Below are 15981 nucleotides of genomic sequence, written 5' to 3'. Positions count from 1 at the left end.
GTGTCGGGGAGTTCCCTTGGGAGCGTCGCGATTCTTTTGCCGCGATTGCGCTATACCATTTTTGGTCAACTCCGCCAAAGACTCCAGCAAAGCATCAAGATACTCTACTATGTAGTTCTCTCACAGCAGCGCTACATTTCTCTTGATCATCCTGGTTTATGGTGCTGGATAGATCTACTAATTCTTGAGGACCTGAGTTTATCCAGTACGGCCCCGAATGTGTATTTACAACAGAGGCAAGCAACGACTCCCTGAAACAAACCCCATTTATTGAACAATCACATTCATGCTTGCAATGCTATATCATTCCTGAACATCACATGGGGGTAACAAAAAACAAGGCAATTACTCCAGGAGCAACGCCTGGTTAGTGTACAGTCCTTCCACCACATTGCTCAGCTTCTCGATGGTCTCCAAAGCGGCATCGTACGCCTGGTCCCGCTCTGTCTCATCGAAAACAATGAGGCAGCCAGCACCCTGGTCTAACACACCAATGATCACCTTATCGAGAATCATCTGCGAGAGCTTCCTCTCCACCTGCTGCGTGTCGAGACCAACCATCTTGGCGATATGGTCTAATTCGACCCGGCTGAAGGGCTCAATGACCTTGATGAGATTCTGCTCCAGCATGGCATCATACAGTCTCCGGAGATGGTTCCGAATGAAGACATCGCTGCCAAGCTCGTACCTGTAGTCTGAGAGGGCTTTCTCATATTCTTCCAGAGAGCGGTTGGCATGGGCACGAGCTACAGCCTTCATAGCTTCGAGCCGTGGGCTGGCGTACTTCTGCGCTTGCTTGGAACCCAGCAGGTTGGTGACATCATCCACCAGATTCAGCATGATCTTGCAAAGCAACATATACTGCAGAGCGGCCGTGGCCAATTCGCTCTCGTCGAGCGTGCTGTATCCTTCTAGCGCCTCGATGAAGTAGGAAAATGCCGTAGTGAAATCTTTATCCTCTGCGTGGAGCATACCACTTTGCATGTCCAGCCCGGCCTGCAGATGTGGAGGTGTGTAGACTGAAGCAGCCGATGTCCGTGCAGCGGTCAAGGCAGCACGTGCTTTCGCTTGGTTTCCGAGCGCATGATAAACCCTCGACTCCAGCAGTTGCACCTCCACCAACATCAATTTGTCATCCATGCGCTTCAACTCACGAAGCAGAGAGTTGGTGAGGGTAAGGGCATCGTAGTAGGATTGTTTCTGCATGAGAATGGCCACCAATCGGGTTTCAAGGTTCTGTCGAAGGAAGGACCGTCGTTCTGAGACGGCCCACTCGATGCATGATTTGATGACGGCAACTTGGATATCAAGGGTGTTCGGAATTTCGCTGAATAAGTCAAGCAACTGGCGGACTGGACAAGTCAGTCAGTCCGAAGATTCCCAAATAGTGACTGGGCCAGTCGACTCTTACCAAGCTTAGCCGTCTTTGCTTTGGCAAATGATGAGAAGCTATCGCGGCTGGTCTTGATGAGGTCTGCGATCTCCTGTGGCTTCTTCTCATCTCGATACAGTTCTCCGAGGCCGATCAGAGCACTCTCGTAATCTCGCGACGATGCTTCAGTTGAGCCTGGACCTTGCGAGAGGATATCCTTGTAAATTCCCTCGGCCTTGGAAGAGTCCTTCTTCGCCAGACCACGAGCTTCCTCTATCCGCGCCGCGGTTGTCGAGGAGGGCGCCATGATTGAGTCGGTTCCGAGGGATGTGAAAATGGGTTTTCCGTATAAATCACTGCAGATAGAGTTAAGCTTGGTCGACTGCGAGCTTGATGGGTCCTCAGAATAGCGGAAGAAGATGAGATGAGCTAGAGATGGATGTGGTGTCTAATGTGATGGAAGGTCAGTTCGCTATCGTCACACTTGGAGCTGGACAGCTGCTTGGGCTGGGTTCACCGCCCGCGGGCTTGGCGAATCGCCCCAGAGACAACCAGCAGAAAAAAAAAAGACCGCTGGAAATTTCAATGGCCGCCCGCCAAACCCATCTTCAACAATCATCTTTTGATTGATTTCATGGTCTTATAATCTACGGTGAGGAAGCATCATGGTAAGTTCTACGACTACTTTATTTCAAATTTCTCATCAGTCTAACGTATTCAAACAGAAAATCAAAGCCCTCTCTCGCTCCACCGCGTCGCAGCAGGCGCCGGGATCTGCTGTTGTCCGACAAGCTCGCAATCTAGATCCAGCCCAGCATCCGTTCGAACGCGCAAGAGAATATACTCGTGCACTCAATGCCGTCAAGCTAGAGCGATTGTTTGCCGCACCGTTTCTGGGTCAGATGGGCGACGGTCATGTGGACGGTGTCTACACAATGGCCAAAGATCCTGGCTCTCTGGAGCGATTCGCCAGTGGCAGCGGTGACGGTGTCGTCAAAGTCTGGGATTTGACCACTCAGGGTGAGATTTGGAACACACAGGCACATGAGAACATCGTCAAGGGGTTGTGCTGGACTCCAGAGCGGAAGCTGCTCTCATGTGCGAGCGATAAGACCATCAAACTCTTCGACCCATACAATTCTTCGTCCGATTCTCCACCACTGGCCACTTATCTCGGTCAGAGCGCTTTCACCGGGGTTACACACCACCGCACACTACCTTATTTTGCTGCGTCGTCTTCCCAGATCTCCATCTACGATCTCTCGCGGCCCTCCTCCACACCATCGCAGGTACTTCACTGGCCCACCAGTGTGGACACTATCACCTCGCTGGCATTCAACCAAACAGAGACTTCCATCATTGGATCAACGGCCATTGATCGCTCTATCATCATGTATGATCTTCGAACTTCGTCGCCTGTTCACAAGCTTGTCCTACGGTTAGCATCAAATGCTATCTCTTGGAACCCAATGGAGGCATTCAATTTCGCGGTGGCCAACGAAGATCACAACGCTTACATCTTCGATATGAGAAAGATGGACCGCGCACTGAATGTGCTCAAGGATCACGTTGCTGCAGTCATGGATATCGAATTCAGCCCGACTGGTGAAGAGCTCGTCACGGCTTCGTACGATCGAACAGTGCGTCTCTGGAGCAGGACACATGGTCACTCGCGTGACATCTATCACACCAAGCGAATGCAACGGTATGTCTTAACATCTTCTGGGACTGCATATGTCCAGTTACTGATTTGTCTCCACAGTGTCTTCTCTGTCAAATTTACTCCCGACAACAAGTATATCCTCTCTGGGTCCGACGATGGCAACGTTCGACTGTGGCGGGCCAAGGCCTCCGACCGCAGTGGTATCAAGAGTGCCCGTCAGAGACAGAAGTTGGAGTATGATCAGGCTCTAATTTCGAGATACTCACATATGCCCGAAATCAGACGGATCAAGCGCCAGCGTCACGTGCCAAGAACCGTGAAGAAGGCGGGCGAAATCAAGAGAGAGGAACTTGGTGCGATTAAGAGACGTGAAGAGAATGTCCGCAAACATGCCAAGAAGGGCGCCCTGCCCCCGAGGCGCAGTGAGCGTGAAAAGATGATCTTGACAACCGAGCAATAAGCTTTGAATCTTCAAGAAAAACCTTTCCTGGTCGTTGGTACTCGATTGGTTCCAACATAAGTCTATTCAAGGTCATTCCTCTCAGTGATACCCCATGTGATTTTGCCAAAAAGCAGGCTATATATTGTCCAATCTGGCTTATCATATTCTCAATTCGTTGGAATGTCAATCGTCCTTCATAATACGTGACTTCTGACTCGATGGTGCAGCATGGTCTATCCCACTCAGATATCGAGCAAACCGCTGCAGGCTGGCCGGCAATACTGCGTACCAGTTGACGAAAGTAGCAAAAGTGGGCAACCTTATCACGCCACCTCGTCCTTCGTCTATTGCGCTTACAATTTTCTGAGCGACGTGAACTGTTTCAAGAACTGGCGCAAGGAACTTGTTCGGCGTCTTGACTGATTCGAACAGAGGCGTTGACATCTGGCCTGTCTCTACTAGTAGCATTTTTACCATCTCATCATTTCCTGAGACCTGAAGTTCTGCCTCCAGTGTTCGGTGAAGGGCGCTGAGACCTGCCTTGCTTGCAGAGTAGTCTGCAAAACCGGCTGCTGACAGGTGACCCAGCACCGAACTGACGTTGACGATGGTTCCTCCATTTGGAGCAGATAACATCCCAGGTAGGAGCACCTGACAAGTGTGGAAGACAGCAAGTAGATTAGTTTGGATGGTTTTTTGAAAGGCCTCTGTGGGTAGAGAGAGGAGCGGTTGGCCGTTGATGCGAGCTGCAGCACAGTTAATAAGCACAGTCGGTGTTCCCAACTAAGAATATTAGCATCTTTACGCAGACTATTTACCTCAATTGCAGCGAAGCTGCGCGTAGGGAAGAACGTACCTCCTCCTTAATCTTCATCGCCGTCGCCTCCACCTCATTTCGTTTTGCAATGTCACATCGATAATAGTCCACTCCCGAGACTTCTTCCCAACCATCGATGTCGCGTTCATCCTTGATATCCAAAACGGCCACACTTACTCCACGTAGTCCGTATATGCGCGCAATCAGCAGCCCCAGTCCGCTCGCGCCGCCCGTCACCACGACAACCTCTTCGCTCAAATCAACCGGCCGAGGCAGCCCATACGCGAGTCTCTGGTTCATCGCCCGCGCAACAGTCAGGATCGTAAGAAAGGCCGCATACCCCGCCGCGATGATAAACGAGATATGCGCGTAAGGTATCGCCTGGGCTCGAAGGCTGAGGACCGCAACCCATGCAACGAATGCGTGGAATAGCGTGCGGTTGAGAACAGACATTAGGAGGTCGAGGGTGAGATGTTCGTGCCATTTTTTCTCCGGCAGGTGGGAAGCTGGCAGAGTAGATGTAGAGACGATGCGTGGACTTGGGGCGCTCATTGTGGGTGGCGTCGAGGTCATCCAGTCTTGGGTATACAATGGTGGAATTCGTTGTGTGGTGTAGTGTCGTCAAAGAATGATGGGTTTGACTGTTGCAGGTCTATGTTCAATATTGATTAAGGCGACCATTCAGCGGACTCCGTCATCATCAATCGCGTCGCGTCAAAGTAGAAATGTCCTAATCCGACAACAGTATTATACAATCCGCAGCATGTGAATGAGAGCTTGGTTCATTCAAGCAGCCTTCACAAGTATTTGCCGATTGAGGCTATGATGAATAGATAGATGTTTGTAGACGCTGGGAGCTGGTTTCGCGAAGTAAGCCCGGCGCGGCAAACGGAGATAGCCCAGGTGTGGGGTGAGGGATTCGAGAGATAACAATCGATACAGAGATGCGATGCGCTTGGTCTTTGATACTGAGTCGGGTGCAAGCGTATCAGTTGCAAGCTTGATTCTGATATAATCAACTGCTATAAAGCCTGAAGTGCTCATCCCAGACATCTTGCCATCGTCTACCTTGTCATCGATCACCAGACAACATATTTTTATATATATAGAAAGATCCCTGCTATACTTCACCTGCATCAACATGCCACCTCCTTCATTGTCAAAGCGGATTGAAAAGATTCAAGGTATCAGGTTAGCAGGCAATAATCCAAAAGCAGCCTGGGACATTGCAATTGAATACTCTGATCAGTTCCCAAATGGCACAATTACCGCAATCACCCCGCACCTGAGCCATCCGTCAAATACAGACCACGACCCTCCTCTGGCGCTCCCAACTCTGACACATCCACACATCCACCTCGATAAAGCCTTTGTCCACAGCGCTCGCGAATATGCACATCTTCTTCCATCAAAAGGCTCATTCCAGGAAGCGCTGTCCTTCACCACCCAAGCCAAGACGCAATTCAAACATGCCGATCTGACACGGAGAGGAGAATGGCTGCTCGCCGAGTCTGTCTCCGCTGGCGTTACGGCGATGAGAGCTTTCGTGGAGGTGGATCAGACGGTAGGCTTGACTTGTCTTGAAGTCGGCCTCGAGCTCAAAGACCGGTGGAAAGACTGCTGTACTGTTCAGATCGTCTGTTTCGCTCAGGACCCCATCTTCTCCGGCGAGCATGGTGACGAGAACCACCGCCTTATCAACGAGGCCCTGGAGCGCTATCCGCAGATAGATGTCATTGGAACCACACCGTACGTCGAGTCGAACATAGACGCTGCAAAGCGAAACATTGACTGGGCCATTGAGCGCGCTATGGAACTTGGCAAGCACGTCGACTTTCACCTGGACTACAACCTTGACCCTAACAAGGAGGCTCTCATTTGGTATGTTGTACAGACACTTCAACGAAAAAAGTGGACTGCCGCCTCGACCAGCAAGCGAATCACGCTAGGCCACTGCACTCGACTCACACTCTTCACCGAGGAGGAATGGGGCAACCTGGCCAAGGAGATCAGCCAGAATGATCTTCCTGTGAGCTTCGTCGGACTACCAACAAGTGATATGTACATGGCCTCGCCGAACCTTGCGGCCAATGATCCACCCCATGACCGACCACGAGGAACTTTGCAAATCCCAGAGATGATTCGAAAGCATGGTCTAGACGCCGCCATCGGGGTCAACAATGTCGGGAACGCGTTCACTCCGTGGGGCTCCGCGGACCCTCTCTGCCTGGCTTGTCTAGGTGTGGGCGTCTATCAGGCTGGAACACAGCAGGATGCAGAACTATTGTATGAATGTGTTTCGACGCGTGCGCGGGCTGCGATTGGGCTCCCGTGTGGCAGGCAGGGATCGGATCTGACGCTGAGGGAAGGCGACCAGCCTGATTTGCTCTTGATCTACAACGTGGATGATACCGGATGCAACGTGTCAAGGTCCAGGAAAAGCGTTGCAGAGGTGGTATGGGACCCGCCAGCGAAGGTATGCAGGCATATTGTCTCGAATGGCCGTCTGAAGATGCCATCGGCTGCTACGCCTTCGGAAACCGCATGTTATTCATTCAAGACGTAGGATGCCGGTGCATACCTGTCGGGCATGACAAAGACAAGAGAGACGCCTAGGCCAATGGCCGCCTCACAATCGTAAATACATCCAAATAAAGCTGTAAATAAATGAAACGCCCCTTGTGTGAGCCCACCAAACCAATACTCCATGCGTGTAGCGCAACGACAACTGCCTGCAAGTATGACTATCATATGCAGATAGCAATTGATGCAATAGCGAAAACAGGCACGCCGAGTTGAGTCAAAAATCTAAGAAAGAGAATAAAACCCAAAGTGGTACTTATGCAGACCCCCACACAGGTGCACTTTGTTTCGCCTCTGCGCGAGCTTTCGCTGGACCATGCAAAGCATAGCTGAAGGTAGTACATGCCGAGTCTTCACGCATGATATCAATATCATCAGCATTAAGCGACAGACGGAAACCATTCCCGGCACGAGGATACAATCGATGCTCTTGGAATTCTTCATATTCCGACTCCTCATCTGATTCGTATTGGTGTTTCTTTCGCGACGATGAAGCAGAGTGTAGATGGTTCCCGTCACTAGCGGAAGCCTGCTTTCTGGAGTCTGCACCCTCCCCTTGAGCATACGTTAGTTCTGTGGGGATTGGCAACTCCACTGGGATGGTGTCTGAAGCCGAGGCTGATGGAATGTGTGGTTCAAAGGGAAATTGCGATGATTGTAGACCCCTGAGATCGCTTGGGTACATAGGTAGGGAGGGATTTTGATTTGAAATATTCATGAGCAGTTCAACAAGGGTCGCATGGGAAAGACTCGATAGGTAACCCCGTCGCTCTCCTGCAGGAAAAGATTCCCCTCCTGCTTCAATCCTAGGCACGGTCACTGGAGGATGAAGTGAAGGGCCCGACAGCCGAGCCTGGAGATCGGGATTACTTCTGACAACAGTCGGCTGGACAATGGATATTGGCACAGGTTTGCATTCTTGACAATGCCATTCTTTCTCCGCCACTGCCACAACCTCAGGGTTGATGGGAGGATCATGGCAAAGCTGATGCCATGCTCGATTACATCCATCGCAGAATACAATTGCATTGCTCACCGGGCTATTGCCCCTCTGGCAATGGATGCAATTGATGTTTACCTCCTTTATCTTGCGGTTAACCCGCCTGCGTTTGCGAGGTGCGGTCGTATCTAATCCGTTGGTGGGGACGCCATTTGCCCTGACAGCGGCTGGTGAGGAAGCTGGAGGCACATACAAAGACGGTCGGTTCACTTGCCTACCGGATTTGGTTTGAGTTGCAGTAGGTGCGATGTCAGACTCATCGGAGCTAGAGTCCCCAGCTCTGATGATCCCTTCGCCGTCACTATCATCACCGCGTCTTCGTCTTTTTCCCTTCTTGGTTCTATTCACAGCAGTCTTACGCGAGCGTGGCTCAGCTGGTCCCTTTTGGGATTGAGCAACTGGAGCTTTAGGAGCCTTCGGGGCTAAGGGAGCCAGAGGTGCCTTTAGTATAGGTACTGGAGGCTGTGATGATAAGGTTGGCGGTATCTGTGGGTTCGCAAGAGGTGCCGTCAAGCCAGTTGGTGACGTTGCCGTTGGCTTGGGAGCAATAGACACGGGCTTCCTGGGCTTTGCATGAGATTCCTGCGAGACTGTAGAAGCTTCGAGGGAAGCTGGTGTAGCGGCCAATGTATTGTTCGTGTAGATGAACGGCGCGGTGGGAAGCTCAATGATTGTAGAGGAAGCCTTCATCGTGTTTGAACTCGAAAAGTTTAAATCATTCAAGCTGTTACCAAACGTTGATGTGTTCCAACCGGCAGTAAAACTACCTTTCCTTTGCTGATCTCCTCTGATATTACCAGCGATGCGTGCAAGAAGCTCTGTAGTGGCCGCCGAGAGCTTCGGGATCTGCACTTTTCTCCCGATGATACCAGTTGACGAGCTATTGTTCGACGAAGAATCTATTGAGGAGGAACGGTTTATATTTGCTGAGTCTCCTTCGAACGGCGAAGCTGATGAAAGGGAACTCGCGGTGATACTCGATGTTCCGTGTGTGGTCTCTAAAGTAGACGCCAGGGGAGAAGGAACACCATTTTGCCGTGACATTCCCCAGAACTAGCCAGGTGAACGCTGCTCCGCAGGTTTCAAGTGCTTGTCCAACCTTTCAATTCCGAATATTTTGTTGTTCTTGAGGATCTAATACTGGAAGTCGTCTGATGGACGGATCCAGAATTATATAGCATCACGTGATACAAAGATTCCTCCTCCCGCGATCAACGAATTCCAGCTTCGTGACAAGATGATGAGACTTGATGTCTGCAAGCCACTTGTTGCTCAAGCCTATTTCTTTGATATATGTCAATCATTTCTAAGTGCTATCTATGTTCGTAGAGTCCGTTTGCTCTGTCATATGATCATATCTCCCTTCAGAGATTTGGTGGCAGGACACATCCACTTCCATTTCGAACCACTCCGACTTCCACCTTGCGTATTATGATAATACACCCTCCTTCTTCAAACGGGCAATGTCGCTCTTTCCATAATCCAGGATCTCTTCGAGTATCTCGTCGGTGTGCTGACCGAGAGTTGGAGGTGGTCTTCGCACGCCAGGAGTTGCATGCGAGTACTTGATCGGAGTGTTCACTAGTTTGATGGGACCACAGGCTGGATGATCTACCTCGGTGACCATTCCTCGTGCTTGCACTATGGTAGTGACAAGTATTCATTAGCATACGGTCGGCTTGCCCTGAAGATACCAAACAAACAACTCACCATGAGAATGGTTTAGTGTCCCTTGAATGTCGTTGATTGCAGCGTAAGGCATCCCACTGCCCTCCAGAATATCAAGCCATTCCTGTGTGGTCTTCTGTGCAATTGTCTTCTCGATCATACCATCGAGCTCTTTACGATGCTTCACTCGATCGCTGTTCGTTACAAATCTAGGGTCGGCCTTCCACTCAGGGTACCCTAGACGATCGCATATTATGCCAAAGAGCCTGTCGTTACCGCCTCCAAGCAGGATATCTCCATCAATCGTCTTGTAGCTTCGATAAGGCACAATGGATGCTTGGTGTCATCTGTCAGCGATCGGGAGCTCGGAGCTATAGATGTTCTACCGCGAAACTTACGGTGCTCAGTTCCCCATCTCCCTGAGTCCTTCTTACCACTGATCAGAGCCGAGCTCGCAATATTTGCCAGGGTAGCAACTTGGCAATCGCTCAGGCAAGCATCAATATGCTGCCCTTGTCCGGTTCTCACGCGGGCAAGCAATGCTGCCATGATCGCGTTCGACGTGTACAGCCCAGTTGTTAAATCTGTAACGGCCACACCGACCTTAACTGGGTCACCATCTCTACTTCCTGTAATGTGCATAAGCCCAAATTCAGCCTCAACCATCACATCGTAACCAGCTCTGTTACTATAAGGCCCTGTTTGGCCGTATCCTGTGATGCTCGCATAGATCAGCTTGGGATTGATGGACCGTAGCGTTTCATAATCGAGGCCGTATTTCTTCAAACTACCAGGAATGTAATTTTCGACAAGGACATCGCACTCTTTCGCAAGCTTGTGTAGAATCTCGATGCCGGACTTGTGAGCAAAGGAAAGGCCGATGGATCTCTTGTTGCGATTGACCTGAGGCGCAAGTTAACCAACCGATTCTCAAGCTATATCTTCAGGCATGACAAACCGCCAGGTAGTAAGCACTTTCACCAGGGCCTTTCCGCGACTCATCGGTGTACTTTGCATATGGAGGTCCCCAGGCACGAGTATCGTCACCGCGAACGGGATGTTCGACCTTGATGATGTCTGCTCTGGCTCAAATAAGAATAGTTTTAGCATGCGGTTATGTATGAAAGGTTATCTCATTGTATTTGAACCTACCCCAAATCACCTAGAATCTGTGTACAATAAGGCTATAGCAGTTGGAGGTATCAGCATTCGCCAAACAGATACTCAGACAGGTGAACGCAGACTCACGCCGGCCAACACTCTTGTCATATCAAGAACTCTGATACCTTTCAGAGGAAGTGTATCCTCACTGGCAGGGATCGCTGAGAAGCGTCGTCTTTGGGGTGTGCATCTCGGAATAGTCTTCGACAGGTAGAGTGATGGCCGACGGGCGACGGCCCAGTGCAACTTCAATGTGGCATTCATCGTTCGGATACTTAGAGATTGCGCATGTATGAAATGAAATTAACTCAGATATAAGCTCCTGAAGGTAGGTTAGAAGACCTGTCACGACCACAGGTTTAAATTGTCGAGCCGATCACTTTGATGACCGAAAACCGACTTGTTATTGATTCGGCGATATCACCGATGGCCGACGAACGGGCCCAGCCGAGGTCAGCTCCACCGCGGATGTTCCGCATCTTTGCTTTGTCTGAGGGGGCATTCCAGTCATCCGTTCAAACCATATCAAGCAATCCAGCTTTGTCAACACAATGTTCACTGGCCTCGTTGAGCATATCGGGAGTGAGTCTTTATCACCATAGGAGCATGTACAAAATGCAGAATTAACCAAACTTCTTGTATTTTAGCGGTTACGTCTCTCGAACCCCTCGATACCACATCAAGTGGGGGCGGGGGAACCTCACTGACGATTTCCGATTGTGAGGCGATTCTCACAGATGCCCATCTCGGGGACAGTATTAGTGTCAATGGTATGCAGGGTCATCGTGGCTTATTTGTTCGAGCTTTGCTTGTCTCTTTTCTGTCCTTTCGCTTTCCCGCTAGCTCTCTCGGGGGTCTTCGGACTCACCCCTCACCAGACGATGGATAACTAAATAAGCATATCTCTATGTAGGAACCTGCCTCACGGTGACCGCATTTGACAAGACCTCGTTCAAGGTTGGTGTCGCCCCCGAGACTCTTCGTCGGACGAACCTAGGATCACTGCAGCAAGGCTCGCGGGTAAATCTCGAGCGTGCTGTTCTGGCAGAGACCCGGATGGGAGGCCATTTCGTCCAAGGCCATGTCGACACCATCGCAAAAGTTCTCGCCGTCACGCCGGATCAGAACTCTCTAGTATTCAGATTGCAGCCTCGCGATCAGGGTGTTATGCGGTATATCGTGGAAAAGGGCTATGTCACGCTGGACGGCGCCAGTCTGACGGTGACCAAAGTTGTGGATGGCGAGGATGGATATTTCGAAATCATGCTTATTGCGTATACACAAGAGAAGATCGTGACGGCAGCAAAGAAGCCCGGGGATGATGTGAATGTGGAAATTGACATTGTGGGCAAATACGTGGAGAAGAGTGTCGAGGGTTACTTTGCCGGAACTGCTGGTGGAAACATGAGTATCCTGGAGAAGATGGTGTCGCGCATTGTGGAAGAGAAACTGAAACGGTGACAAGCAGCATGAAAAAAGCGCTACGCTGTACATCTGAATCGGATGAGATACTCGATTGCGGGTATAAATACGTCCTAATATGAATCTGACAGATGCCATCCTTGATAACTCCTAGATACTCCAGACTTTTGTGATAAAAAAAACTACTCTCCGGATTCGCCCTTCCAGGCGAACACAAAATGTCGTGGCGCGTGCACGTAATTGAAAATCAAGTTTGTAAGTGTCCATCAGTGTCACTGATCTGGAAATTCTCAAGCGAAACTGCACATCATTCGCGCCGGGTTGTAGAAGTTGTCAAGACCTATCATAATGTAAGAGGCTTCTGCGGTGGTTTGCTGCGCACATCCTTGACGAATGTCGCGGGATAGCAGCCCAATAACATGAAGTTGATGCCATGCTTGACCGACAAAAGATGTCTGTACCGTCAACGCGAGCCCGAAAAACGTTTTCGATGTCGTTTACAAGAGCCACCAAAGCGCTATTGTGTTCCTTTGATTCATTCCTCCATCGATTCATCGTCATCGTCCTGTGGCTCCTCGCCATCTTCGAGGTCATCGCTGAGCCAGTCATCATTATCACCCATGTCTTCATCCTCGTTGTCTTCCTCAGCGTCGCCTTTTCCTGCAGCTCGGGCCTTCGCTTTCTCCTCCTTCTTCTTCTCGACGTTCTCCCGTTGCAATTTCCTTCTCGCTTCCTTCTCCTTCTTCTTCTTATCCCAATTCTTTTCCAGAGCGTTGATCTCCTTATCAGATTTCTGGATATAGTCATGCCACATCACTTTGCCGTCGCAAAGACCTTCTTCGACCTTGATCAATCGAAGTTTCAGACGTGGGCCAAGTTCAACGAGCTTGACTGCCCGTTTCTCCACCTCTGGTCCGTTACTCTTCTGAGCCTTCGCGTTCTCTCCAGACTTCATGCGCTGCATTTCTCTCTTGGTCAGGACCTTTCTTGTGGTACTTTCTGCAATCTCCACTTCAGCATCTGTATCCAGCTCGGTTTCACTGGCCGAAGTATAGCCGGCTGCGGAAGGATCAAGCAGGTAGTCGGCGGCATCTTCCAGCTTTCCAAGGTTGGGGACCGCAGACTTCTTCTTTTCCCGACTGCGGACCTCCTTAGGGTCGAGGCGTCGGATTCGCTTCGAGATACCGGTCTTCTTCGTGCTAATCGCGTAATGTCTCAGATTCAACACATATGAATCCTCTTCTTCGGATCCAGCAGTAAGTTCGCGATTGAGGAGCATCACACGACGGATCGAGGAAAGAGGAGTAGCTTGCGGGTTGATGGGCGGGAAAAGTGATTGGAAGACGGTTGTTGTGAGACTCTCGAGACGTTTCGGTACCTTCGATTCCTCTGTAGCGTTGGGAGAGTTGAAATTGTTCATCACGAGCAGAGGAGGGGTTTTATGATCCTGTCCTCCGCCTCTTGGGCGCTTCAAAGCTCTCTCGACGTCTCTGCACAAGGAATAACTCTCGACTTTGAAATGCAGGGTTGGGCCACGGGGTGTGAGCGCCAATCGCATGTTGGTGTTGCCTGTAGCGGATTTTGAGAAAAGCATGAGGTGAGTGACGCCCAAAGGACCGGTCATGACAGTAAAGTCTCTAAGTCTATTTGATTTCCGTTCCTGAAGAAGATCAATGTTAGATATCGGCGCGCCAACAGGTCTGTTTGAAAAAATTTCCAGAAAGTCAAACATACCTTTAACCGCACAGCGGTATCTGGTTCCATCATCAAGCGGACATCTTTCACCAGCTGAGTTACGCTGGAACCGACCTGCGAAGCACCAACTCTGATGACCATAGACTTTGGAGTTTTGCTCATCGATGCCGCACCACTTCTGGAAGTGGCAGAAGCGTTTTGCGCGCGCAAATGAGTGCGCTTCTTAACACGTGCTTTGGCCATACTGACTATAGTCTAGATATGGTGCTATGGGGAAATAATTGTCTCCCAGAATTCCTCTCAGCTGTTTGGACGAGAAGGTGTCTTTTTCTTAGTTCCAGGAAAAAAGTAGATTTGTCGGAGCAATACCGCGGAGGAGCCCGGATGAACTATTTTGCGGTCCAAAATTATTTTTCTCTATTGAGATGAACCAGCCAACCATACGACCAAATTCATTTCTCAAGAGTATTCCATTTCATATACTAGTCAGTCAGAATGTCAGCTGTCAAGAAGCGCAAGATCGCCAACAAGGCTCCGCAGTATGAGAGTGACGCAGAATCATCTAGCTCCCACGAGTCCGTCGCTAGTAAGCACTCTGATAACGCTGAGGCGCAAGATGGACCGGAGTCCTCAGAGACGAAACCTGCACCCAAGTCCTTCAAGGATCTAGGTATCATTGATCAGTTATGTGAAGCATGTGCGACTATGGGATACAAGGCTCCTACGCCAATTCAAGCGGAATCTATTCCCTTGGCGCTTCAGGACCGCGATTTGATCGGATTAGCAGAGACTGGAAGTGGAAAGACAGCAGCGTTTGCTCTTCCTATCCTGCAAGGTATTTTTTTTTCTGTTTCGAGCTGCTTTCTATAGGTATGGAAGCTAATGTCGTCTGATTATAGCCCTCATGGACAAACCACAATCGTTTTTCGGTCTCGTCCTTGCTCCCACTCGAGAATTGGCTTTTCAGATCTCCCAATCGTTCGAAGCGCTGGGCTCGACAATCAATGTCCGATGCGCCGTCATTGTCGGAGGCATGGATATGGTGTCGCAGTCCATCGCTCTCGGAAAGAAACCACATATCATCGTTGCTACTCCCGGTCGACTGCTGGATCACCTCGAAAACACCAAGGGCTTCTCGCTACGAACGTTGAAATACCTGGTCATGGACGAGGCCGATCGTCTTCTTGACATGGACTTCGGCCCCCTCCTCGATAAAATCCTCAAGATCCTCCCCAGGGAGCGGCGCACATTCCTTTTCTCCGCAACCATGAGTTCCAAGGTCGAGTCGCTGCAGCGTGCCTCGCTCTCAAACCCGCTGCGCGTGTCCGTCTCCTCCAACAAATACCAGACCGTGTCGACTCTCCTGCAGTCGTACCGGTTTATCCCCCACAAGCACAAAGACATCTACCTAGTCTACCTCCTGAACGAATTCGTCGGCCAGTCCGCCATCATCTTCACCCGCACCGTGCACGAGACGCAGCGCATCAGCTTCCTCCTGCGGGCGCTCGGCTTCGGCGCTATCCCGCTGCACGGCCAGCTCTCCCAGTCCTCTCGTCTGGGCGCTCTCGGAAAATTCCGCTCCCGCAGCCGGGATATCCTCGTCGCGACGGATGTCGCCGCCCGTGGTTTGGACATCCCATCCGTCGACGTGGTGCTGAACTTCGATCTGCCCACGGACTCGAAAACATACGTCCACCGCGTGGGTCGTACAGCGCGTGCGGGAAAGAGCGGTGTTGCGATTAGTTTCGTGACGCAGTACGATGTTGAGATCTGGCTGCGCATCGAAGGGGCGCTGGGGAAGAAGCTCGACGAGTACGATCTCGAGAAGGATGAGGTTATGGTTCTGGCGGAGCGGGTTGGCGAGGCTCAGCGCCAGGCTATCATGGAGATGAAGAACTTTGATGAGAAGAAGGGTACGCGGGCGAAGAAGTTCGGTAAAGGGAAACGGTCGCGGGATGAGATGGATCAAGAAGAGGGTTGAGGGAGGAACAAAAGTTAGTCTTAGCGATAGTCGCTTTTTACTGATGATTACAATACCCATATGAGATGACAATTTTTATTTCAATCTGTTTCTGGGAGAATCAGGTGAATGATCAAGTAGACATTGATAAAGATAAAATCAAATAAACACGAGTAGCTTAGCATTTGAACATTTCCA

The 15981-nt window shown here is 50.4% G+C and overlaps 9 protein-coding genes across 9 annotated transcripts; 4 read left to right on the top strand and 5 right to left on the bottom strand.

Annotated features, from left to right (window-relative positions):
• Nucleotides 1-345: 345 nt before the first annotated feature.
• Nucleotides 346-1679, bottom strand: ACLA_028360 (proteasome regulatory particle lid subunit RPN6; the record flags this gene model as incomplete). The annotated part of the gene is made up of 2 exons (XM_001269536.1): nucleotides 346-1352; nucleotides 1412-1679. 2 exons carry the CDS (start codon nucleotides 1677-1679, stop codon nucleotides 346-348), a joined length of 1275 nt encoding a protein of 424 aa, XP_001269537.1.
• A 358-nt stretch (nucleotides 1680-2037) lies between these two features.
• ACLA_028350 (rRNA-processing protein SOF1) lies at nucleotides 2038-3495 on the top strand (the record flags this gene model as incomplete). Its single annotated transcript, XM_001269535.1, has 2 exons — nucleotides 2038-3077; nucleotides 3135-3495. 2 exons carry the CDS (start codon nucleotides 2038-2040, stop codon nucleotides 3493-3495), a joined length of 1401 nt encoding a protein of 466 aa, XP_001269536.1.
• Nucleotides 3496-3660: 165 nt separating this feature from the next.
• On the bottom strand, nucleotides 3661-4846 carry ACLA_028340 (putative short-chain dehydrogenase/reductase family protein; the record flags this gene model as incomplete). Its single annotated transcript, XM_001269534.1, has 2 exons — nucleotides 3661-4260; nucleotides 4334-4846. 2 exons carry the CDS (start codon nucleotides 4844-4846, stop codon nucleotides 3661-3663), a joined length of 1113 nt encoding a protein of 370 aa, XP_001269535.1.
• Nucleotides 4847-5435: 589 nt separating this feature from the next.
• Nucleotides 5436-6860, top strand: ACLA_028330 (putative zinc metallopeptidase; the record flags this gene model as incomplete). Its single annotated transcript, XM_001269533.1, has 1 exon — nucleotides 5436-6860. The coding sequence occupies one exon, from the start codon at nucleotides 5436-5438 to the stop codon at nucleotides 6858-6860; it is 1425 nt and encodes a 474-aa protein (XP_001269534.1).
• A 273-nt stretch (nucleotides 6861-7133) lies between these two features.
• On the bottom strand, nucleotides 7134-8921 carry ACLA_028320 (putative PHD finger domain protein; the record flags this gene model as incomplete). The annotated part of the gene is made up of 1 exon (XM_001269532.1): nucleotides 7134-8921. One exon carries the CDS (start codon nucleotides 8919-8921, stop codon nucleotides 7134-7136), a length of 1788 nt encoding a protein of 595 aa, XP_001269533.1.
• A 385-nt stretch (nucleotides 8922-9306) lies between these two features.
• ACLA_028310 (CaiB/BaiF CoA transferase family protein) lies at nucleotides 9307-10970 on the bottom strand (the record flags this gene model as incomplete). Its single annotated transcript, XM_001269531.1, has 6 exons — nucleotides 9307-9518; nucleotides 9588-9881; nucleotides 9944-10448; nucleotides 10504-10627; nucleotides 10698-10729; nucleotides 10794-10970. 6 exons carry the CDS (start codon nucleotides 10968-10970, stop codon nucleotides 9307-9309), a joined length of 1344 nt encoding a protein of 447 aa, XP_001269532.1.
• Nucleotides 10971-11257: 287 nt separating this feature from the next.
• ACLA_028300 (riboflavin synthase) lies at nucleotides 11258-12167 on the top strand (the record flags this gene model as incomplete). Its single annotated transcript, XM_001269530.1, has 3 exons — nucleotides 11258-11288; nucleotides 11354-11476; nucleotides 11620-12167. The coding sequence occupies 3 exons, from the start codon at nucleotides 11258-11260 to the stop codon at nucleotides 12165-12167; spliced, it is 702 nt and encodes a 233-aa protein (XP_001269531.1).
• A 496-nt stretch (nucleotides 12168-12663) lies between these two features.
• On the bottom strand, nucleotides 12664-14066 carry ACLA_028290 (Brix domain-containing protein; the record flags this gene model as incomplete). The annotated part of the gene is made up of 2 exons (XM_001269529.1): nucleotides 12664-13788; nucleotides 13863-14066. The coding sequence occupies 2 exons, from the start codon at nucleotides 14064-14066 to the stop codon at nucleotides 12664-12666; spliced, it is 1329 nt and encodes a 442-aa protein (XP_001269530.1).
• Nucleotides 14067-14318: 252 nt separating this feature from the next.
• On the top strand, nucleotides 14319-15804 carry rrp3 (RNA-dependent ATPase RRP3; the record flags this gene model as incomplete). Its single annotated transcript, XM_001269528.1, has 2 exons — nucleotides 14319-14658; nucleotides 14723-15804. 2 exons carry the CDS (start codon nucleotides 14319-14321, stop codon nucleotides 15802-15804), a joined length of 1422 nt encoding a protein of 473 aa, XP_001269529.1.
• Between the last annotated feature and the right edge of the window lie 177 nt (nucleotides 15805-15981).

This window comes from Aspergillus clavatus, genomic scaffold, assembly GCF_000002715.2.
Source record: "Aspergillus clavatus NRRL 1 1099423829805 genomic scaffold, whole genome shotgun sequence".
Taxonomy (NCBI): Eukaryota; Fungi; Ascomycota; class Eurotiomycetes; order Eurotiales; family Aspergillaceae; genus Aspergillus; species Aspergillus clavatus.
Note: the sequence above shows the minus strand (reverse complement) of the source record. Positions and strands in the feature narration are given on the sequence as shown.